The 23795-nt window shown below is 42.6% G+C and overlaps 1 protein-coding gene across 1 annotated transcript in view; it reads left to right on the top strand.

Moving 5' to 3' along the window:
- Positions 1-23463, top strand: part of Jhy (junctional cadherin complex regulator) — a 59065-nt gene extending 35602 nt beyond the window's left edge. Inside the window, exons 5-10 of the mRNA XM_035443592.1 lie at positions 7-120; positions 4575-5200; positions 11700-11994; positions 19872-19952; positions 20676-20804; positions 23004-23463. Of these exons, the coding sequence (XP_035299483.1) occupies positions 7-120; positions 4575-5200; positions 11700-11994; positions 19872-19952; positions 20676-20804; positions 23004-23210 (1452 nt within the window). The 3' untranslated portion in view covers positions 23211-23463. The remainder of the gene's footprint in view (positions 1-6; positions 121-4574; positions 5201-11699; positions 11995-19871; positions 19953-20675; positions 20805-23003) is intronic.
- Positions 23464-23795: the final 332 nt, after the last annotated feature.

Raw genomic sequence — 23795 nt, 5'->3', positions numbered from 1 at the left:
TCTTAGGTCTCCAACCCCATCAGAGGTACTGGCAAGATGGCTATCCAGAATGACAAAGAAGTCGAAAACACTTCCATGGACCCTGAGGACAAATGGCATCAGAGAGCAAAACAGCTCAAGGTCACCTGCTAGATTGTGTGTTAAGTGGGCTTCAAGTGATACTGCTAGATATAAGTAATGTTTGGCACTGAGTTCTTGTCACTTAACGGTTGATTTTATGTCCAGAATACTTATCTACCAGCCTATGCTGAAGACTGCCTTCAACCAAAGAGTGTCATAGCTTGCATGCTTGCTCTGCCAACAACCCTACCTGCTTTTTAAAAGGTCCCCTGTCCTAGAACACCGTCATTTCACACTCCAAGCATACAGAAACAAAAGACTCTCACAGAAGGAAGGGATGAGAGATGTGCAAGGGGAAAAATAATGTAGCTACCCAATAGACTCAAGTGACACTGTCCCAAAAGCTGATGGAACCCTTCAGAGCCTCACCAAGCCTTGTTTCTAGAATGGTAACTTAGCATGACATCCTTCTTGTCCATGGGCACTCATAAGTGATTTGGAGGTGGGGTTAATTGTCCCACTATTTCTAGAAGAAATAGAAAAACCACTGGGATCTGATCTTTTCCTTAGTCAGTGCATAGAAATACATGGAGTCATTCCTGGATCTGACTCCACCACTGTTTAACACAGGATGAGCATGGTAGCATGCCTTTAATTCCAGTGTTCCAGTACTCAGCCTCCTAGGCAGAGATGGATCTCAGTTAGTGTGAGGTCAACCTGATCTACATAGCAAGTTCCAGGTCAGCCAGTGCTACACAGTGAGACTTTGTTTCAAGGGCAAGGAAAGGAGGGATGAGCCCTTTGAAATCACCAGTTAAAGTAACACATGCAGCAAATGTAAAGTTAAAAACATTAAAGTGTATCCAAGCATCAGAGATGTTAGAGAAGACAGACATCCCAAACCCTCTCCTGTCCTCACCAAGTGTCTAGGCTGCTGGTAGAACGGAAATGAGTCAATAAATAAATAGTCACTCACCCAGAGCTTCCTGAAAGCTGATATCAGGGAGGCCACATCCAAAAAGCAGAAGAGATGGGGCCTGAAGTGTCTCCTTGCAGTGGAGGGTGGCGGACAGGATCCACGACTCGACCTGACAGAGAGCCTTGGCATCATCATGATTTTTATGTCAGATTCTTATGCTTATTTACAACCTTCATTTCCCTCTTAAGCCTTCTCCTGTTGTTCTTTCCTCAGACAGTATTGTCCTTCAGCATTCTGTGCTCCCCTGTGGGTCTTCACCGGTTTCATTAAGTCCCATTTCATTAGTGTGCCCAAACCGAAGGCATCGGTTTCTCAAATGCCATGTCGGACAGTGTGCAGAAGTACATCCCTGGCCACAAGACCCTTCCCGGTGTCCTAAGGGTAAAATGAGGTCTTCTCAGACCAAAAACAAAGCCACCAATGATGACAGCATGAAAAACCACATGGGGCCCTTCACTAATCATGGTCAAGTCCCTGTGATCAGCCCCTTTTCCCATCTTTCTGCAGAGCTGTGCATTTGGTCATGTCAACATCTGTAATGCTGCTGTTTATCTGACCTGAGTTCTTCCTTGCTGACAATGAAGGACTTTGCTAATAATTCCTGCCAGATGTTTCTTAATAATATTAGATACAATTTGGCACCTAAACTAGCATTTTATTTTTTAACAAACTCAGAAGCTAAGTAGAATAATAAAACAGGAAGTTCTCTGGGTCAGAGGTGATCTTGGAGCCTAGGCAGAAGTCCCAGGACCCCAGGGCCCAATCAGGGCAGCTAAGAGCAACAGTGGCCTCTATGTCTGAGGAGATGAGCACACTGGTTGGGGTAAGGGTATGCATTCCACTTTTTCCTTATGACACCTGAGCCACAAGACAGAAGCATCCAGACAGTGCCTTTCACAGAGTGGGGATGATGAGTGGACACTGACGACTAAGGATGAGTCTCACTATAACACTCCCATCTCAACTTTAGGCATCGATTTCCAAGCACTGACACTCCACATGTGACATGAAAACCTACTGCCATTAAGCCGTTAGTCTGAGTGCATGGAGGGCATACCAATTGCCAGCGTGGGTAACAAAAGAATCCTAGTGAGAACAGAATGAAATCTCGGATTTCTGCGCTGATGGAGATTAAATAGCCTGAGAATGGCTTTGTATATTAACTTCAGGGAACTCCAGGTCTCACCACCTAAAGAGTGACACCTGATGCCTCAATTGTAGGGTAATAAATCTCCAGCCAGCAGCAGATCTCGAGTAGGCTACTTAGGAGGTGAGAGGAATCCTATCAAGCCCATAAACGTCTTCCTTTCTGAAGAATGAAATGCCAACTCCGGGCACTTATGTCTATGTCAGTGGAGGATTTAACTCTCGAGACAATTCAAGTTTGGTAAAATGATGAGTCTGTGGCCTTTGTTGACAAAGCACCCTATGATGAGGGCTGCTATGAGCTGAATCGTCGGCAACAAAGGTAACAACATAGCTAGAGTCAAGAACTTCAGACGTACTTGCCCAGAAAAGGAATTCCTTCTGGGGAAATATAAGTCAAGTGACAGCAGAAAGTCCCTAGTTAGTCCTTTATTTTCCCCAGAGATCGAAAGGCTGAACGAATGTAAAAAAGAATGTCATGGTTGATCAGTATGAGTTAGAGTTTATAGATCATAGCAAAGAAAGACTTGTTTGACCCTAACTAACATGTTGACAGCACGAAAAGAGCCATTGTGTTTTAGAAACACACCTGTAAGGTCATAAGACAGCAGTTTCTGGCCCAGCAAGATGGCTCAGCAAGCAAAGGTGCTTGCCACCAGGCCTGACAATATGAGTTCTATCCCTGGGACCCACATGGTGAAAGGTGAGAACTGACACCTGCCAGTTGTCCTCTGATGCCACACATGCACTGTAGCATGTGTGCAGCCACATGGACATGTGTGCACATGCACACAAATAAATAAATGTCATAAAAACTTTAATGATTTGGGGGAGCAACTACAAAGAAGAATGCATTTGGGACCATATAATGGGAGAGCCTTTTTGCTCATGTTTCCCCATGCAACTTGGTACACCGTGTGGAAGAAAACACTTTTCTTACCTGGATGTACAAGGAAAGCTGTTTGCTTGTTTGTTATTTTTGTCAGCTTTTTTAAGGTGAGAGAGAACTACAGGTGAAAACTAAAAATTTATAAGAGCCAATGAGAGCCTGGTCAATCCTGAAATGGCTCAAATTCCAAAGGAAATGTGCTACTTTTCAAATACAGTCATCCTTTATTTAACCAGTCTGCTACTACAAGTGATACTGTATATCACTATTGTACATTTAACAATCTTGTAAATTTAATATCCTAATGGGGTTTTGTCAGAAACCGGACCATGATTATTATTTGGGAACATGCAGAGGCTCATATTGTCAGCCTTTCAGGTTGTATCAAGGAACTGAAATGAAACCTAAAACTGTATCATCATGATTCATGCAGTCTTGCTTCCCGAACAACCAAAACAAATCTGAACAAGGAAAGGCATGCTTTGCTCAGTTTGAGTATTTTCACTGGCCTCCAATGTGCTGCCTAATGGTTGCATTTTTCAATTAACATTGCATAGATATGGGTCATGAAGGGTTCTTTTTTTACATGTGTGTCCTGAAAGGGACAAAGACATTGCAGTTATATAACACAGTGATGCACATGGTCATCTTACTGTTTCAATAAGCAGTTAATCATTCTTTCCAAAAGCCTCTTAACCCTGCTCATTTTTCACAAAGTAATGAGTGCTCCATTCCTTGGGAAATACTCTTAAATGGCTGCACAGCACAATATAGTTACACAGTGTATCTATTGTCCCGGGAATACATTTTGTTGTTACTGGACTTAGAAAAGCACGGAGATGGTTTTGAGATTGAAATCCCTTTCCCCAGATGTTTGATTGCCTAAGTGCAGGCTATATTAAGCAACAGAAAGCAAAACAGCCCTTGTGGTTTCACGGCCGCCCTATCACAGCTCTGGCTCTCTCATAACCCTCTGAATAAGATCTAATTTGTTTCATCTGGCTAAGAGGTCATTTCTAGCTGCTGACCTGTGTGAGTACAAAGAGCTGACAGTCTGATCAGTATGTGGGATTGAGCTTGGACTTGCTTGGCACAGAAAAACCTCTGGTGTCTCCTGGGTGGGGTTTTGGAAATACTTAGTTAACATAAGCCTGCACCTGTGGGCATAGATGTAAATTCTTTCTCTGAGCATCTCTTTGGAGGTAAAACTTCTCTCCCTCATTTGGTGACACCTTCCTATATGGCTTGCCAGTCAGAGACCTAATACAGAGGCTGTTTTAAGCTCTCAAGCTCCTCCCAGGCTCACCATCTAACATTTCCTTGGCCGCTCACCCTCTAATCACCTGCAATTAGGATAGAACTCTCTGAACTTTCTCCTTGTCAACCCATGGCCACTTTCCTAGAAGTTTCAACTCCCATTTGAAAAAAAAAAAAGAATTATATGAAAATTTATGAAGAGTACTTATTTTAATTTTACCTTAACTATAATATCTTTTTTAGAATTACCAAGAACATTTGTCTCAATATGAAGATACAAAAGCAGGCAATGTCCCAAGAGGTCAGTCTTTTGATGCAGCCAATGGGCAACAACCTTCCAGAAGAACAGGCAAGACCAGGGTTCAGAAAGAGAAGAAATGCCAGAAAGAGCTTGTTCTCAATCAAAAAAATCAGAATTACCCTCTCCAACAACCACAAAACCAAAAGCAGCCTGTGGATGCCTCAGCAAAGCACGGACTGGCCACATATATGAACTCTTCTAACACTGACTTACAGGACTCCAGAACACTCACCCACAATCCCCAAGTCACTTCCGACACATTTGTTCCTCCCAAGCAGGGTTTTGACAGAGTATTGTATAAAAACTCTGTCTTGGGACCGAACACTAACAAAAAAAGAGGACACAGACATGAAGAAGAGAAAAGATTTTTGCATAAGCAGCAGCCCAACCACGTGCTCTCTGATATGGAACTACAAGACTTTAAAGAATTTTCTCACAGACACGTGCCCCAGGGACACAAAGGCCCTCAGTCTGATTATGACAAGAATATACACAGGTCAACAAAGGTCAAGAAGCCATCCAAACAGCTGCAGGCAGAGACAAAATACAAGAACATAGAGATGCTATGGTGAGAACTCTCTATTTTTAAATTCAAAAATTTTTAGTTTTATTAATGTGCATGTGTTTTCATGTGTGTGTGTGTGTATGTGTGTGTGTGTGTGTGTGTGTGTATACATAGTGTTGTCTACGTGTGCATAGGAATGCACACACTTGTAGGTGGAAATTTCTGCCCCCAAAGCAGCTCCTATGTAACCACACAGAGGCTTAATATAAATTACAAATGCTCAACCAATAGAGCAGGCTTGTTACTAGCTAATTCTTACATTTAAATTAATCCATAGTTCTTATCTACACTTTGCCACATGGCTCTGTACCTTTTCTCAGTACAGCATTCCCATCTTGCTTCTCCCTGCACCTGCTCATAATTCCTGAGTCTGCCCTTCTTCTTCTTCCCAGGATTCTCAGCTTGGCTCTTCTACCTAACCTTATCCTGTCCAGCTGTTGGCCAGTCAGCTTCATGGTGACATATATTCACACAGTATATTACACACACACACACACACACACACACACACACACACACACACACACACACACACGTGACAGAACACCTGTGGAGGACAATGTTTGGATCAGAGGTTCAAACTAAGGGTCATTAGGCTTGCATAAGCGCCTTTACCACAGAGCCATCACACCTGCCTGGAACTTTTCTATCTGAGTGGTTTGTTCAGAGGAGAAATAAGAGGCTTGTGGATGAAGAAAGGAGAAGGAGAAGGGGACAGGGAAACTCCTGAGTGGGTCAGGCTAGAAGAAAAGGACAGCTAACACCTCTCCTGACTCCAGTTCCTGCCTTACTTCTGATGTCATCCTTCTCTTCCTGGTCTCCTCTACTGTTTCCATGGTAGTGAAACTAGAAGTTGGAGCAAGGGAAGGGCACAGGGACACAGCCAAAAGAATTTAACAAACTTAGAAGGATTTGAGTAATGACCAGAGAAAAAGTTGTCTTCATTCCGGAGTGCCCTAACCTAGAAAGATGTGTAGGCACAGAAATACCACCACAGAAATGAGCTAAAAATCCAATGGTAGGGAAATATCACATAGTATTTAGTTACCGTGACCACTAAAAGGTATGCCTTCAGAGGAAATGTTCCCCTGAAGAGAAGGTAATGAGCCATGCAGTGGTGGTGCACAGGTTTAATCCCAGCACTGGGAGACAGAGGCAGGCAGATCTCTGTGAGTTCAAGGCCAGCCTGAACGAGCAAATTCCAGGATAGCCAAGATTACACAAAGAAACTCTGTCTCTAAAAAAAACAAAAAGAGAAGGTAATGAGGTACAGGGTTATACCCTAGGACTATGGCCTCTACTGTCTCAATGTGCATGTGGAAAGGAAGTCCACCTGATAATGAGTAGCAGTTATCTCTGGCTCAGTGGTTAAGAATACTGGCTGCTCTTCCAGAGGACCCAGATTCAAGTCCCAAAACTTACACGGTGATTCACAACAATCTGTAACTTCAGTTCCAGATGATCAGATGTCATCTTCTGGTCTCTGAAGGCACCAAGAATACATGTGGTGCACAGACATACATGTAAGTAAAACATCCAAACACATAAAAAGTGCTGGGTGTGGTGGCACATACTTTAATTCCAGCACTCAGGAGGCAGAGACAGGCACATCTCTAGAAGTTCAAGTCCAGTCTGGTCTACATAGCAGGTTCAAGGCCAGCAAAAGCTACATAGTAAGGCCCTGTCATAAATAAATAAATAAATAAATAAATCTTAAATTGAAAAGATACAGCAGCTATCTCTGACAAAAGAAATCAAGGTCATTTTTCATTCTTTCTTTAGAGTTAGAATTGTTCAAGTTCCCTACAATGTAGATGCATTTCTTCTATAAGCAAGAAAAGACTGGGTTTTTGTTTTTGTTTTTGTTTTTGTTTTAAGTCACTTCAAGACACCACCCCTGATGCTCCTTGACAAATCATGTTCTGGACACCTAACATGTGATGACTTTGATCCTAAAGTGCACAGAAGACATGTGTAGTGTGATATACCAGGCACTTTCCATGGGCTTGTTTGCAACACGATGGGGCGGCAACTTTACATATAAATCAGTAGGGAGACAGGTGCTGTATCGGGGTCTGAGTCAGCTTGCTGGAGTGACAGTGATGGCTGGAAGCACCTTTGTTGTCTTTTCTCTGGCTTTATGGGAATGACTTCCAGCCCTTTTGTAATCACAACTAATATTTAAGCTAGGTGTGGTTTTGTGTACCCCTGTAATCTCACCACACAAGAGGCCGAGGGAGAACGATACTGAGTTCAAGGGCAGCCTAGGCTGCATAGAGACAACCTGACTCCAATCAAATATGTCATGAGCACCTAATGTCTAGAGTTCCATCTCTAAACATTATCCTCTGACCTCCACACATGCACTATAACACGTGTGTGTATGTCATCCTTTACACAAACATGTTCTCACAACATGCACACATATGTGCACTTGTGCACACATACCACCTCATGTACATACACAATAATAAAAATAATTTTTAGTTTTCAGTAGACAGATAAAGAAATTTCCTGTTACTATTTTCCTTTACAAAGAACTTTTGTTAATAAGTGAGCTTGTAATTTTTTGTTTTTTGTTTGTTTGTTTTGTTGTTGTTTTATTTGGTTTTGGTTTTGGTTTTTTTTTTTTTTGAGACAGAGTTTCTCTGTATTGTTTTGGAGTCTGTCCTGGAAGACAGACTGTAGACCAGGCTGGCCTCTGCCTCCCAAGTATTGGGGTTAAAGGCATGTGCCACCAACGCCCGTCATGAGCTTCAAATATGTTTCACCAATCCTATAATGAAATATATTCATAGGCTTCCTGTTGTGATGCTGACCTTTTGTCTCTAAAATTAACTGACCTTGTCGTATTGGACTTTCGAGGTGCTGGTGAAGGAACCCAGAGCCTTGCCCATTTTAGGCAGAGACTCTACCTCATGCCCTACCATGCAGCCCATCAGACTGGATCTTTAATAGATTGCTCAATGTTTTTTTGTTGTTGTTGTTTAGGATTTAATGATATCCATATGCACGAAGGGTATCTTTCCTATCTCCCACTGGCCTTGTCTAGTTGTGTTATCAATAAGCTATCAAACCAGGCTTGGCGGTGCAGGTCTGCAGTCCTAGCACTGGGAGATAGAAGAGGAAAAATCAGGAGTTCAAAGTCTTGTCAAGATCAGGAATTCACTTACATTTTGAGTTCCTGGTCAGCCCGGCTATATGAGGAGGGGAGGCCTGAGCATGCTGGGAGAGCATCAGCTTTATGAGTAACTTGAAGACTGGGCTTTCTTCTACTCTTTCATATCCCCTGGGAGAGTTTGTAGGAATTACACGTTACATAAAAGGTCAATGGAATTTTCCTATGAAACTATTGGTTTTGTCTAGCCTTGTTTTTATTATTGTTGTCTGTGAGCATATTTGAAGCCCCTACCCGTTATTATAATGACTTGGTCTTTACAGTATTCCTGTTTCACCTTCAGTCTGGTGAATTACGTTTTCTAGAAATAAGTAACATTTCCCCTGTGTTAAGATGTACTACCATTAAAGTTCTCATTTCATTTCTTCACGTTATTTGCGATCTACTTTCTCTGTAGTCATGTTGTCACGTCCTTATTTTCTTTCTGCTATTACTTTTTCTTCTTTGGGGCAATTAGGGGGACAGAGTTTTACTATGTAGCCCTGGCTAGGGCCCAATAGTTAGTATGTTGCCCAGGCTGTGCCAATGGCAATCCTCCTGGCTCAGCCTCCCAAGTGCTAGCATTGCAGGCATGTTCCACCACACCTTGCTGACATTCCTCAACAATTGTTTTGATGGTGCTAGAGACCTGCTGCACAGCTGTCCTGAGAACACCCTTGGTCTTTCTCCTAATTGGAATTCCCTTCTTAGGATCTCACTTTCCTTATTCTGTTGAACGCATCCTCTGGTATTTTTCTTTGAACAAGAAATGTAGTGTGGGGGCTGGAGAGATAGCTCAGAGGTTAAGAGCACTGACTGCTCTTCCAGAGGTCCTGAGTTCAATTCCCAGCAACCACATGGTGGTTCACAACCATCCGTTATGAGATCTGGTGCCCTCTTCTGGTATGCAGATATACATGGAAGCAGAATATTGTATACATAATAAATAAATAGAACCTTTTTTAAAAAACAGAAATGCAGTGTGGTGGCAGAGGGCAGGTGTTGGTGTCCTGCACATGCTTTCTCCATGGCAGGGCCCATTCTACCACGAGGGTGTCCCTTAGCTCCATTCCTCGTGCAGCTTGCCTTTGCTTTGCTCCATGCCTCCTCCTCTTTTACACTTTCCACTCTCATCCTACTAGAGAGCTCCATCCACTGCCTGGAAGCTGAACATTCTGAGACTTGTGCCACCAACACTGTCTTTGTCCTGCCCGTCTGAACGAAGGCTGGCAGAGTATTGCAGAACTCTAACTTAGAAACCATTTATTCTTCTTGCTTCCAACGTGACTTTTGCACAATACGAAGCCACCTGATTTCAGGCCTGTTGCACATGGCTATTCATCTTCCTTCAGGAAGTTCTAAGATCACAGTTTTTATACGTTGTTCCAGCTCCTTTGAACCTGGAGACTTGCCTCCTTCCCCTCTGGGAAAAACACAGAAGGATCTCATGGTCCATCTCTTCCCATCCTCTCCATCTTCTTTCTCACTTTCTAGTGCCTTGCTCAGATGCATCCTTCTGGGATTGTTCTTAGGTGGTGCTGTGTTGGCACTTGACCCGTCCAGCAGGCCAGGTTATTCGCGGGTCTCGAGGGGGTTGTCACCTAAAGGGGTCATGAGGGCGAGAGAGGAGGGAGACCAAGCGGCGCAAGAAAGGACAAGAGTCCGTCTGTGCAATGTCAAGGTCTCAATTTACTGGGGCTTAGAGTGGGCTTAAATAGCCCTGCAACAATAGAATTGGGGGGAATAATAGAAGGAACATCAGGTATTTGCTGGGACTGGAACATTCTTCTTGTCAGCCGGAACATCTAGTGGTCTTTCTTGGAACAGCGAACAGAAAAGCTCCAGACCCTTTCTCAGAACAGAAGCAGTTAGCAGTTCCGCTTGGCCAAACCGTATCTAATTACAGGTTACAGGAGGCTCTCAGAGCTGGCTTTAAGCCGCAAACTTACAGGTCATTAAAAGTCTTACAAAGGTGGGCTTTAAGCCGCATAGTTTTGGGCCCACGGCCCCTTACAGGCACTGACTTCCATCCTTCCACTGCTGTCATGCTTTCCAGGCTATATCTTTGCTTCTATGGCTGTCTTCTGACGCTGCTCTTACTGGGGAAGCAGCATCTTCCTTCTGGACATCCTACATTCTCAAGACACATGGCAAGTAAGGGCCTTTTTGACAATTTTAAACTGTTAAATTTCCTTAGTTTCTCTTTCCTCTGAATATTTTGTTTGGTGCTGGTGGGGTTTTATTCTCTCTCTCTCTCTCTCTCTCTCTCTCTGTGTGTGTGTGTGTGTGTGTGTGTGTGTGTGTGTGTGTGTGTGTGTGTGTTCTGTGTCTGCATCAGAGCTGGTCTTGCTTATTAGACAGTCTGAAAATCATTTGGGGAGCTGAGTGACAGGCCTGTTGACATTGGATTTTTGTGGTATGATCAGTGTGGGCCACTTGATGGAAGACTCCTCCTGCCAGTTCTGTGTCTTTTTCTTGGGTGGTACAAATAATTTCTGTTCCTGATACTTGACAGGTACAAGAGTATTTTTTTCTTTCTTCAGAAATGCAAATCTCAAAGGTGTGGAGCTTCAAAAAAGACAGTTGCCTCCCAACCCGGAGAAGAAAAACCCAAGATTTCCTTGCTGGCTTGTTTGTGCCAGGGATGCACTCCAGCAAATAAGCCACATTCTCAGCCCACCAGCATCAACTCTTAAACCCCAAAGCCTTTACCCAAAAGTCCCACAAAGAAAGCTGCACCTTTAGCTAATCCAGAACCTGCCTTGGTTTTCATTCCTTTTTGTTTCCATCCCTAGAGATTCCCAGATCCTCTGGCACATTCAACTATGTATTTAAAGAGCACTTCTTTAATTTAATCCATCATTTCTAGCTATTGTGTAATCGGAAAGTCTTTGGGTTTCAAAATGGTGTTTTGGGTTTTGTTGTTGTTTATTTGCTTGCTTGTTATCCTGTGCTTCATGCACTAACTGCAAGTCCTTAACATGCCTTTCCTGCTGGGGACCGGAGGGATGGCTCAGCCGGAAAGAATCGATACTATTACAGAGGACTGTAGTTTGGTTCCCCACACTCACATAAGATGCCTGTCATTACAGGTGTCAGCATGTGACACCTTCTTCTGAACTCCAAGGGCACCTGTACACATATGTACACACACAGAGAGACATAAACAAATAAATAGATAAATATTCTTGAAAGGGAGTTAGAGTGTCCCAAGGAAAACGAGGAGGAATTGAAGGTACAAAATCGATGTCTTCATGAAAAGATTAATGATTCCTAAAGACTTCTACATAGAAAGTTGTATTATGGAGTCAAGTTTTATTTAAAACTCTTGTGTTTTCTCCAAAGGAAATTCCACTCTTCCTTAGACATGGAACGCGTTAGTGCCTCTCCAGACTCCTGGCTTGCCCAAATCATGGAGCAGCACCAGGAAGCCCTGGTGCAGCTGGCGGAAGTGCAGCCCAGGGATGGCTCCTTGTCCAACACCACACTCCCGCCTATCCTGCCCAGGGTAGAAAGTGAATCCCAACTCGATTCAGCGAGAAGCCACAGACACCAAATGAAGATGACCCGTAGTAATTCAGAAGGCTACCTGCTTCAGCTTGAAAGAGGGAGAAAACACAGGAAGCGCAGCAGCATAAAGGTGATGAAAGCATGGCTGTTTAGTCAAGTCATTTTTTCATTTTGATGACACAGATGGAATAGGGCTGGTCATTATTTAGCCTCTCACACAGCAAGCTGGTCCAGGAACCAGGAACCCTCCCCTCAAGTCTTTGCTTCCCCCCTCCCATTGATTTCCTCCACCCTGTCTTTCCAGAAGTTTCTCTTGTCAAGGATGCCTACTCCACTTTCTTTTCAGGTCATCTCAAGGAAGCGTCTACACTGCAGAAGGCAATAATAATTCTGCTTTACCCTCCATTCAATCTCTACTTTTTCTCATCCCAGTTCCCCTCCTAAGCTGAGTCTCACACCTTCCTATCTGAAAAGGGAGTGTAGAGCTAAGCGAGTGAAAGCCATGTAGCCAGAGTTCTTTGGCCATCCACCAGAAGATTCCTCTTGGTGCACATCTCACCTCAGCTTCTACAGCAAAGTCCCCAGGCCAGCCAGTGGACTAAGCTGCTCTCCACAATGGCATCTGGTCTTTACTGAGTTCTTCATCTGGACTTTGGGTCACCATGGTGAGCATTTTTGTGCAATTCCATGTCTTCATGTCTTGCTTCAAACACAACTTTTTAAATTCTCAGGAATTTAGTAATAAGATACCTGAGTCAAGTTATATTATAAGGAAATTTGTTTAGCTCATGGTTCTGAAGCATGGAAAGTGCTCATATTAGCTTGTAGCTGGAAGACTCCACCTCCACTGTAAGTAAGGAGGCCCAGTTTCAGGAATCACAGGTCACTTCTTTTCCTAGAGAAATGTGATTACATGGCAGTTGGATTCTAAAGTAGTACCTATCACTTTCAACTTACAGACCAGATTGGGAAGCAAGCATCATATGTAGTATTTCCATGGGGACATACTATCAACCTTTGCAACCAACACTTCCTGTCAACATGGAGATAGCCTGCTCATTCCAGAGCTTATAGATCACCAGGGCCTAAGAGTCAAACAAACACAGTCTCTCAGAAGAGCACTTCCCTGTAGTAGAAAAACAACAGCTTTTGGACTGGGTTGGGAGGAAGTTGGCAGATTCAGTCATTCCAAAGTCCTTGGTCCAGCCCCACCTCCTGGTGTCTCTGGGATTTCTGGAGGAGTGCTGTTCACTGCCTTGCTCCTCTGTGGCTTGCTCAGCTTGCTTTCTCTGGGAACCAAGAACCACCAGCTTAGGACTGGCCCACAATGAGGCATGCTAAGCCCTCCTACATCAATCACTAATTAAGGAAATGCCCTACAGTCTTGCCTACAGACCCATCTTATGGAGGCACTTTTCTCAATTGAGGAGTTACTGGCTTACCCCAGTCCCTGATTCTTCACGGGAGCAATCAGAATCGCTCTTAAATTAAATGAAATAATGTACTAACCTCACCTTATTCCCTAGCAAAGATTATAATCAGTTCCTTCCCATTCCTTCCTTTTCACAAATGGAATTCATGCTGTGTTGAGAAAGGGTAGGGGCGAAGGCCCTGGTGACAGTGCCCAGCACCACCAATTTAAGGTGGGAAGAGTAGGGACAGCTTCCTGCTCCTGCCCACCGCTCCCCAGCTTCTGCAAGGGTGGCTGTGATCCATACACATCCATTTTCTCACCCCAGTACCTTCAGTCTACATCCGTCAAACACGCCGGAACACCCTTTGTCTTTAAGCCCATCCAGAAGCTGAAGTGACTTAGAACTGAGTGATTTGTATAGGACAGCAGGTAGTCCCCGAACCAGACAGGGAGAGTCATTATCCATGTCACGCCTATTTGCTGGCCAAGTCAAAGCTCTTGGTTTCCAAGGGAATCGCCCTGAATCTCGGTAAAAATTTTGAGGATTTGTAAAGATAATAGGCCTGGGGTCCCTTCCTCTTTTGGCAGTGCGGTGGAGAGTGATTTCAGAATACAAGGCATTGTCAACACCATTAAATCCAGGTTTGTGACTAAGAAATTAACACGGTACAAGGGATGCCAAGCCATCAAAATATACTTCTGCTGTCTCCAGCCACCACTTCCCTGAGTAAGGGCTCAGTAAAGAGTTCCCTGGCAGATGAAGGTTGAGCTTGTATAATTAACTGATGTTAGTTGTCACAGACAATCTGGGGCTTGCTGCTTGGCTGCCCCTAAAAAGAGGTTTATTTGGATTAAGTTTAGTGACCACAGAGCACATATCCTTTGCTCGCTGCTCCCAGGCATCCAAGGCATTGTTTTTATCTTGTTTTTCAGTAACTTTCTTAGTCTTACACATCTGAGGAATTTTCTGGAGACTAAATCTGCAATGTAGTTTCCTTACCTCCAGCAGGGTATAACATTTCAGAATTGAAACAAGTCCTCACAGATCAGTCAATGTCACTTCAATTCAGGCATACTCTTTGGAGCATACAGTGACAGTCACACACCTTGCTAGAGAGAATAAGGAATGGTAGTAGAAACCTTGCCCCCAGGAAAGTCTCGTGTTTGAGGGACCAAGGTCAGTAGAAATCAGAGGGTATGTGGGGGATTTTTTTGTTTGTTTTGGTTTTTGGTGGTCTTGCTGCCTCATCCTACCATGTGCTAGGATGACAGGTGTAAACCACACAGCCTGAGTTTATGTGAGCTTTACTCAAAGACAGGTAGGTATTTGTCTAGACCATGCTTCTGTATTCCAATGTTTGATCTCTGTATTCAGAGACTTAATAGGACTATCAGTGCTGATATCTTATAATGGTCATTGTCATCATCACCATCCTTATCACCATCATCATTGTTTTGGCTTTGTACTACTTTTTAGCCTTAAAAAAAAAAAAAACAAGAGAAATGAAAATAAAGTCTGAGGACTGTTTGACTGTAAAAGACTATTGAAGAAGCATTAAGTAGCTTAGCTGCCTAGGACGAGAGGTATGGGGACTGGACAAAGACAGAGAGGATTAACGGGTATTGGAGTTTTGTTTTCTTTTGTTTTTAGAGTGATGAAAATGTTGTACAATTGGATTGGGCAATGCTTAGACAATTTGGCAACTATCCTAAAAACCACTGAATTGAACAGCTTTAAATGAGTAAATTTTGTGGCTTGAGAATTACATCTCAACAATGCTGTTAAGACTTCAGATGGAGAGAGATCAAACAGAATTACAGTGCTGGGCTCTTCCTAATTACTTGCGCCAAACTTAAGCAGATCCAGGATTCTTACCACCAGTCACCCGGAACAAACTCACTCCCCTAGGAGCCACCTCGTCCCCTGGGAAATGTCGTTGTGCACTAGGCAGCTCATCCTATAAAGGGATCAGCAGCCATGGGGATGGCTCATTTGGGCCACATGCTCTCCCTCCATGTCTGTATGGAATGCTAGATAGACCCTTGGCTCTGTTCTTTTTTTTTTTTTTTCCCTTTATGATAACCTTGATGCTTACTGAAGTTGCTAGCAAGAAGAGTGGCTGAAGATCAACACACAATTATCCATGCTTCCTGGCATGTCCTTTGTGAATTGGCAGCATGATTAAAAGTTAAGCTGCACCAGGGCTAAGGATGAGGTTTCTGCCCACTGATCATTTCTTTCTCATGTCTTCAGGCAAATTGGATTTATGGCTTGGATATGAGTGGTGGTTTATTTATTTGGTTTCTTTTTTTTTAACTTTTTTGTGATTTTTTTTTTTTACTTTGGCAAATAGTTGATAATTTAGTGATTGTAAATCACTAAAAAGAGTGTAAAAAGAGTCATCTTAGTGGTAGCAGAAATACTAATTGGTGGCCCTAAATGTTTGTTAGATCTCAATAGTCATACTTCAACCAATTTATCACCAAAAAAAAAAAAAAATAGTAACATACAGTGTTTACCTCAGTGTATCTTCAATGGACAACATTTGGAGAAATGCCTAAATTATTTAATGACATTAAATGATAAAATGTTTGTCTAAAATTCACATTTTTACAGTCCACTTGATGTCAGATAAGTAGAGTGAAATACCAAAATGGTTAGTAAAAAAAAAATTAAAATAGTCTGTAGTATATGAATACTTTTATAAATGTATGAAGAAGGGCCAGCAAGGTGGCTCAGTGGCTAAAGGAGCTTGCTGCACAGGCCTAATGATGTGTGCCCACAAGCATACATACACCACACACACAAATAAATACTTTTAAATAAAAAATCTTAGTATTAAAAATAACAAGAGTATGAACAAGCCAAACATAGCCACACAAGCAGCATGTGCCTGCAATCCCAACACCAGGCTGAAGAACTGTAAGTTCATGGACAGCTGGGGTTACATAGCCAGACCCAGCACCCACCCCTAAAAAGATATGAAAAATATATCATGGACAAGAAGCAGACAGGAGCAGATGTCGTGCTTTCTTCTTGGTAATGATTGTTTTCCTAAAGATTTATTATTTTGGAATGTCCTTCGATGAGCAATGTTTATTTTAATGTTATTTTTAATGATTTCAGACCAAAAGCTTCCTTCAAATAGAATCTTACCTTCTCTTGATTTTCAGACTTCGATGCAGTGAGGGAGTTTTGAGCATAAATGTTTAACATCATAATGGGGCCAGTTCTGTTTACAGAGCCCTTAATCCTAGAAGTGCAGAAGTGTTGCACCTGCGAGGCACTTTATTTTGCTCCTTCTGAATAGTGACACTGAAGCCCTGGTGTGTTAGGAATATTGCCTTCCTCAGCAGTGACAGACTGACCAGCAATTTCAGAACCATGGGTTCATTCTTCTTTGATACAATTAACCCAGAGGTAGGCAGTTGCTAACACTGGGGTTTCTACAGCTCAAAACATCAGAACCAAGCATTGTGTGACTCTCCCCTTCTCCCCCGCCTGAAGGAGTGCTGTTCCTGCTGCAGGAATTCCATCCACTTTGGGGGTGGGGATAGAAAATAAAAAAATGAGAGGGCAGTTGCCACGCCAACCTGAATAAAAGCCTCCAAAGACACAACTGCTACTTACCGGCCAGAGCTCTGAGGTGGGGAGGGTGGTGGAGAAAGTCCATCCCCATACCCATGGGTTCTAGAAACAGTGCACCTGTACTGAATGCAACAGACTTTTCCAAGTCATTGTGACACCAGAAGACTCTCTGAGTAGTACATCACTCCAGGTATAAATAATCCAGAGATGACAAAAGCATACTGGCAATGTGCACAGGTTACAGGCTGCACAGACCTACATGTAAGCAAAACAACTGTACACAAACAAATAAATCTAAAATAATTAATTTTAAATAGCATATGGCCTGTCTTAGGACTTAACATAATTCACAGTAACTTTAAAATACATATGCACACATACACAAAATTATTCTGAAAGCTCTTGGAAATCCTACTCTCACCTCTTAACAGTTTGGGTTGTATCCTTGTGAATTTTTATCTACACATACAAACAAATGTTGAATTTCTGTCTAAATGGTGGTATCAGTTTACAACAGTATAGGATTTCAAAGGAATACAACTTGCCATCTTGCTATCAGCATGGCCTGCAATCATTTAGTTTTAATCTTTGATGATCTTACAGATAAAAAGCACTCTGTCATTGTCTAAAATGTGTCACCACTTTACAGACATCAGCATATGTATTTGTATGAGCTCTCTCTACACAGAGTATTATAATTCACTGTTCCTCAAATAAGACAATTGATTATTTATTATCTAATTAGTTGTGTCTTATTATATATATATGTATTTGTTTGCTTTTAACCATTCAGTTTTGTGTTATATTTGGAGTCTGAGTGTCAATGGTAAAAGCTAAGCCACAGTCATTTTTTAATTAACTAATTAATTTTGTTTTTCAAGACAAGTTTACTCTGTGTGACCCTGCCTGTCCTAGAACTCACTCAGTAGAGCAGGCTGGCTTCAAACTCACTGTCTGCTCAGGCCTCACCCCCACCTGCCTGAGTGCTGGCATTAAAGGCATGTACCACCACACCTGGTGCAAGACACCATAATTGACAGTGATATACAGTTAGGTAATCCCACACAGGTGGCACACTCATTTTTTCCACTCCAAGCACAAACTTAAATCTGCCCTAAAATAGTTATTGCCGTTGTTCTGGTTAGTTTTTGACAACCTGACACAATCCTGGAAAGAGGAACACTGAAAAAATACCTCATTGGATTGCCTGTAGGCAAGTCATAGGGCATTTTCTTGATGGATAGATGGTCTAGGGGATGACCCAGCTTACCTGGGACATAGAAGAAAACCAACTGAGCAAGACATGAAAAGCGAATCACTAAGTAGTGTTCCTCCATGACTTCTGCTTCAGTTCCTGCCATGACTTCCCTCAGTGATGCAGTGTGACCCGAGAATTATAAGATGAAATAAACCCTTTCCTCACCAAGTTGTTTTTGGCCATGGTGTTTTATCATGACAATAGAAACCCTAAGACAAGTCATCTAAACCATTCCTTTGATGATACTGCCCTTATCCTTCCTAGAAAATGGAACCAAATTCATTGAGGAAAGAGGAGAGGCTTTGGTTTCCCCACAAGGGCAAGTAGCCAGTCCCAGCTTCAGTTTTCATGTGGAAAGCTGAAATTTGGAATTTGGGGTATATCTTTTTTTTTTTTTTCCAAGACAGGGTTTCTCTGTGGCTTTGGAGGCTGTCCTGGAACTAGCTCTTGTAGACAAGACTGGTCTCGAAATCACAGAGATCCACCTGCCTCTGCCTCCTGAGTGCTGGGATTAAAGGCGTGTGCCACCAATGCCCGGCGGGGTATATCTTAATCTCGCCTCAGATCATAGTCTCCTCTGTCTACTTAAGTGTGTGATGCTAGTGTTACACTGTTATGATAAATCTTTCTGCTAAAAGCCGCCTGAGCCCCACCGCCATGTGTGAGCTCTACACCAGCCGCCCGCCTGAGTTAGGGCCCAAATAAATACACATAAACTTGTATTAGGTACAACGCTGCTTGACTAGGATTCTCATCTGTTAGTTTAGTCTTAACTATCATAAACCTATATATTTTATAAGACTTATCTTATCAGACACCTTATTGGCGTCCCTCCTTCCTGGTGGATCACATTGTGCTGCTGGAGCAGGAGCGGAGGGGAAAAGAGGGCCCTTCCTGTTTCTCCTTTGCTTAAATATGAGTCTCCTTGTTATGTCATTTCCTGCCTGGATCACCACTTCTCAACTACTTTCCCAGAATCCTCTTTGACTCCTAGTCCCATCTAACTTGCTGTCTCATTGGCCAAACAGTATTTTATTTAACAATCAATAAGATAAACATACACAGTACATTCCCCATCATTACACTGTCAAATTCTAGGTGCACTTCAAATTTTCCAAAACCACACTAACAACAAAATGAATTTCTCAGTGGGTCTTGTCAAGGTTTTGAGTATTATCAATGAATGATGGTTAGTTTTCACCCTTAAAATTATCTACTATTCCAACAATGAACTGTAAAAATGTTCAAGTTGCAGTTTCATCACTTGCCTTCTGGGTGTCTTGAAAGGCGGGCAGCATTCACCCCACTGGACAGGGACTTTCTGAAACAGTGCATTTTGACTGCCATTTCTGAGGAGTCATTTGGTTTTGCAAACTGCTCAGCTGGACATCATGGTAACTGCTTCTTGGGGGGCGGGGGAAAGCGGGTGCATTATATATGCTTCAGTTAAAAACGTTAACCAGAGAGCAAATTATTACCTTGAAATTGCTTATTATTTCAAAATTTTGATTTCTTTTATTGTAGGAGTGAAAAAGTCAAAATACATTGACTAACCAACTACACATACCAAATAGATTATGATCGGTAACTACCATGAAAATGGCACCATTGCCAAGAAATGCACTCATTCTCCTACCCTCCACCAGGGCTTCTGGTCTTCATTGTCCTTCTTTCCCATTCCCCCTTGACTTCTTGAAGGGGACAGTGATCCTTAAAAAGAAACCGCTTCTGTGGTTGTATTTTCAGAGTTCCAAGCTGAAAGGCTATCAGAAAAGAGACGTGAAGCTTGGAGGCCTGGGACCTGACTCTGAGTCCATGAGAGACAACGTAAGTGGCATGTGGCATTTTCACACTCACTGTCCTCTACCTGTCCTTAGCAATATGGGGTAAAGATGCACCCCAGCATCAAAATAAGTGCAAACACCTGACACTGAGTAGTAACCCCTCAGAAACAGTCATGCCGGCACAATAGAGACCCAGATACTCCTGCTGCAAAATAAACAACACTCTTAGCCTGTGTTATTTTATGCACCGCCTTTCCGTTAGATCTGAAAGCCTCCCTCAGAAGAGTGGGGTGCATGAATGTGGAAAGGGACGCGTGTGCTGTGCGGTTGTTGGTCTCCCTGATAGAGTTGTCTTGATAACTTTGAAGTGGCAGCAGAGAAGACACACTTAGGATATGAGTTCCCCAACCCTTAAGAAGTACATCCACTTTATTCCCTTTCCTCTAGTGAAAGGAGATCTTCATGTAATGTGTTTGAACTGCAGTTGCACTCAGGCATAAAAAGAGTATAGTTCAAAGTTGGAAGCAAAAATGAAAATAAATTGGGTAAATGCAACAAAGAAGAGGCTGAATAGGATTTAGTCTCTGTTAAGAGAACCCTGGGAGTGCCGCTGCTCTCTCGTGGCGGATTCTCCAGGGAAACATTAACCAGTTCACTGCTGCCACCCTGTGCAAGTCGCCCCCCTGAGCTGCCCACCCCGGTGAAACCAGTTGTCACTGAGAGAATTAGAAGAGATTAGCTCACTCTACTCCATTTCTCTGAGCAGATTCAAAAATTAATGCAACAAAAAGAATATGCAAGGCAAGTCCATGAATACAACATGAAGACACTGTCCATTCCGTCCAAACCAGAGACAGCAAAAACTGAAAGCAAACCAGTGATTTCTCGACAGAAGGTAAGAAGCTTGCATCAGGGCATGTACGCTTCAGTCAAAATTGAAAGAAAACTTTGGTCACCACCTAACCTCAAAAGATGTATTTGGAGCCAGGCGTGGTGGCACATACCTTTAATCCCAGCCCTAGGGAGGCAGAGGCAGGTAGATTTCTGTGAGTTCGAGGCCAGCCTGGTCTAGAAAGCAAATTCCAGGACAGACAGGGCTGTTATATGGAGAAACCCTGTCTGGGGATCAGAATGTGTTTGGAACATAGGGGATATTTAGAAGTAGCTATTCCTGCACTTATATGCTATCCACAAATTCACACACACACACACACACACACACACACACACACACACACACACACACACACACACAAACTACTGTTAGGTCAGTACGTTGTCTTAGTTTTGTCGCCTGTAAAAATAACAAAATGATTTCTCATCAGGAGCTAGCAGTCTGGATTAACGATTGGTTTCGTTCTTTATAATTAAGTAACTTTCAAGGAAATTAGTGTCCTCCTGTTGTTCGTGCAAAATAAATAAATAAACCCCTCATTGTTTCTTTTAAGTTCATTTCTCTATGCTTTTCCAGAGAGAGCATATGATTTCTTCTGGTGAAAAAAAATTCTTTAAAAAAAAATATAGACCGTCTGTCCTCTCAGCTGCCATCTAACACAGAGTCGGGATGGGAATGAAATGTGTAGTGTGGAGACACACTGCAACTCCCTGCCTCACCTGACCCATTCAGTCCTGTGTAGCCATGGGGACTCCTTGCAGGAGGAATATTCGATCCTTCGGTGCCTTTAGGAACGTGCACTACATGTTCTCTCTCACCAACCATCATATTAATTCTTCCTCAGACCTTGACAACTTCACTTTCCCCATCGCATCATTTCCTTCTTCCTCCAATCCATTTTTCATGAAGATGTTCACCGTGACAAATCTATTGAGAATTCCCAGGCCTTTCTCTTACATACATTCAGATGAACATTCTATGTTTGGGTGCTTTTTCCCCCTTTCTGATACTTGAAAATACTATCAATTCCCATTTCAGCTGTCAATAAATTCTTATTAAAATACAAAGCTGGCTCAGTGGTTAACAGCACTCGGCTGTTTTTACAGAAGACCAGGTTCAGTGCCCAACACCTATGTGGTGGCTCACAACTGTAACTCCAGTCCCAGAGGACCTTCTTCTGACATCTGAGGGCACCAGGCATGTACACGGTGCACAAGCATGTACTCAAGCAAAGTACTCATACACATAAGTCTAGCAGCAAAAGCTTAAAAATGCAGAGCCAGTATCAATCACGTTCGACTCTCTCTCTCTCTCTCTCTCTCTCTCTCTCTCTCTCTCTCTCTCTCTCTCTGTCTCTCTCTCCCTCTCCATCTCTTCCCCCACCCTACGGAATCAAGAGGCATGTACATGCAGGCAAAGATTCTGTCACTGAGCAGCATCCCTAGCCCAACTGGTCCCATTTTTAATCATAACTTAACCTTTAAAACTTGGCATCAATTTTTTAAAACCCTACATCTTCAGCATCTATTTTCTATAGATACACTTTTAAATATCCAACTTTTCCTTCAAAGAACAATGGGATTTAATGAACAAAGTTGAGTTTTCATCAACTACAGTCATGTCTTCAGTCTCCAAGTCCTTCAGCTACAAGTTCTCTCTGGGTAGAAAGGCTTATTGATTCTATTGGAAGTTTGGTTTTAACAAGACTCTCAGAGAGTTGGCAGAATAAACACATGAGAAATCTGTTTGCAAACACTTAAAAGAATCTGCTGTGGTCTGGAGAGATGACTCAGAGGTTAAGAGCACTAACTGTTCTTCCAGAGGTCCTGAGTTCAATTCCCAGCAACCACATGGTGGCTCACAACCATCTATAGTGAGATCTTGTGCCCTCTGCTGGTGTCCAAGCACATATGCAGGCAGAAGACTGTATCTGGAATAAATAAATAAATAATCTGCCATGGTAAAAACATCTGAATAGCAAAAGGGCTGTCTGACTCCCTCTCCAGCTCCTTTTTGCTCCACAACATGCCATTTAGTGACTAATTTATTTTGTTGAAATTATGCATTATAATGTGTCACCTGCATTTTTCCATTCAATCGCCATTTCTGCTCATATTTCAGCAATCTCCGTCTCTATCATAAACATCTCCTAAGACTAACTTCCCACTTTAAGTAACATTTTCCTTTTCATGCCCTTAGGCTTTGGAATATGCTAAGACCATCCCCAAACCCAAACCACCAAGTTTGACTGATCACGCAGCAAAGAAAAATGAGAACACGAAGAACACGAGGAACCGTGAAAAAGAAGGAAGCTTACCGGAAATCTCCTTGCTGGAGGTCCTGCAGAGCAGGCATGAGCGAGAAAAGCAGGCTGTGGCTGCTTTCAAAGTCCTTCACATCGTCTAGACAGCATTTGGTGGGGATCAAAACTGCTAGGAAAGGGACACAGAGAAGACTAACAACCAAGCAATCCCATCTACTCTGAGTGGTAACCTGGCACTGTCACCTGCCTCCTGCTCTTGTCTGCTTTGTTTGGAAGTTAGTGTGGGGCCCAGACACTGGGACATGTTCAACCCTCTGTATATACTATTTATTTTCAAGTCTGTTAGAACTTGGGCTGATAGAGAGCTAGACAATAAAGCCATTAGTTTATATTGGATCTTCTGGTTTGTTAAACTACCTCTGCCCTTCTTCCCCATAACGAAGTGTTTCTCTACCCCCTGAGACAGAGTGTACAGACTAACATGTTTTTACTAACATGAATTCGGCTGACCTAGTCACTGAGGTAACATGTCCAAAGTAATACTTCAGCTTTCAAGTTTCAAAAAAAGTCTAATATAAAGTGGAAAATAAAGACACATCTAGATATGAGTATTGAGGTAGGGGGGGAAAGGTCCTGATTTTATTCTAACAGAACACTAAGACATTGTCACAGACCCGACAAGTCCAGGGAAATCCACCTAAGATTACTTTATGGTCAAAGCTGTCAAT

Source organism: Cricetulus griseus, chromosome 4 (genome assembly GCF_003668045.3).
Source record: "Cricetulus griseus strain 17A/GY chromosome 4, alternate assembly CriGri-PICRH-1.0, whole genome shotgun sequence".
Lineage (NCBI taxonomy): Eukaryota > Metazoa > Chordata > Mammalia > Rodentia > Cricetidae > Cricetulus > Cricetulus griseus.
This window is presented reverse-complemented; position numbering and strand designations above follow the sequence as displayed.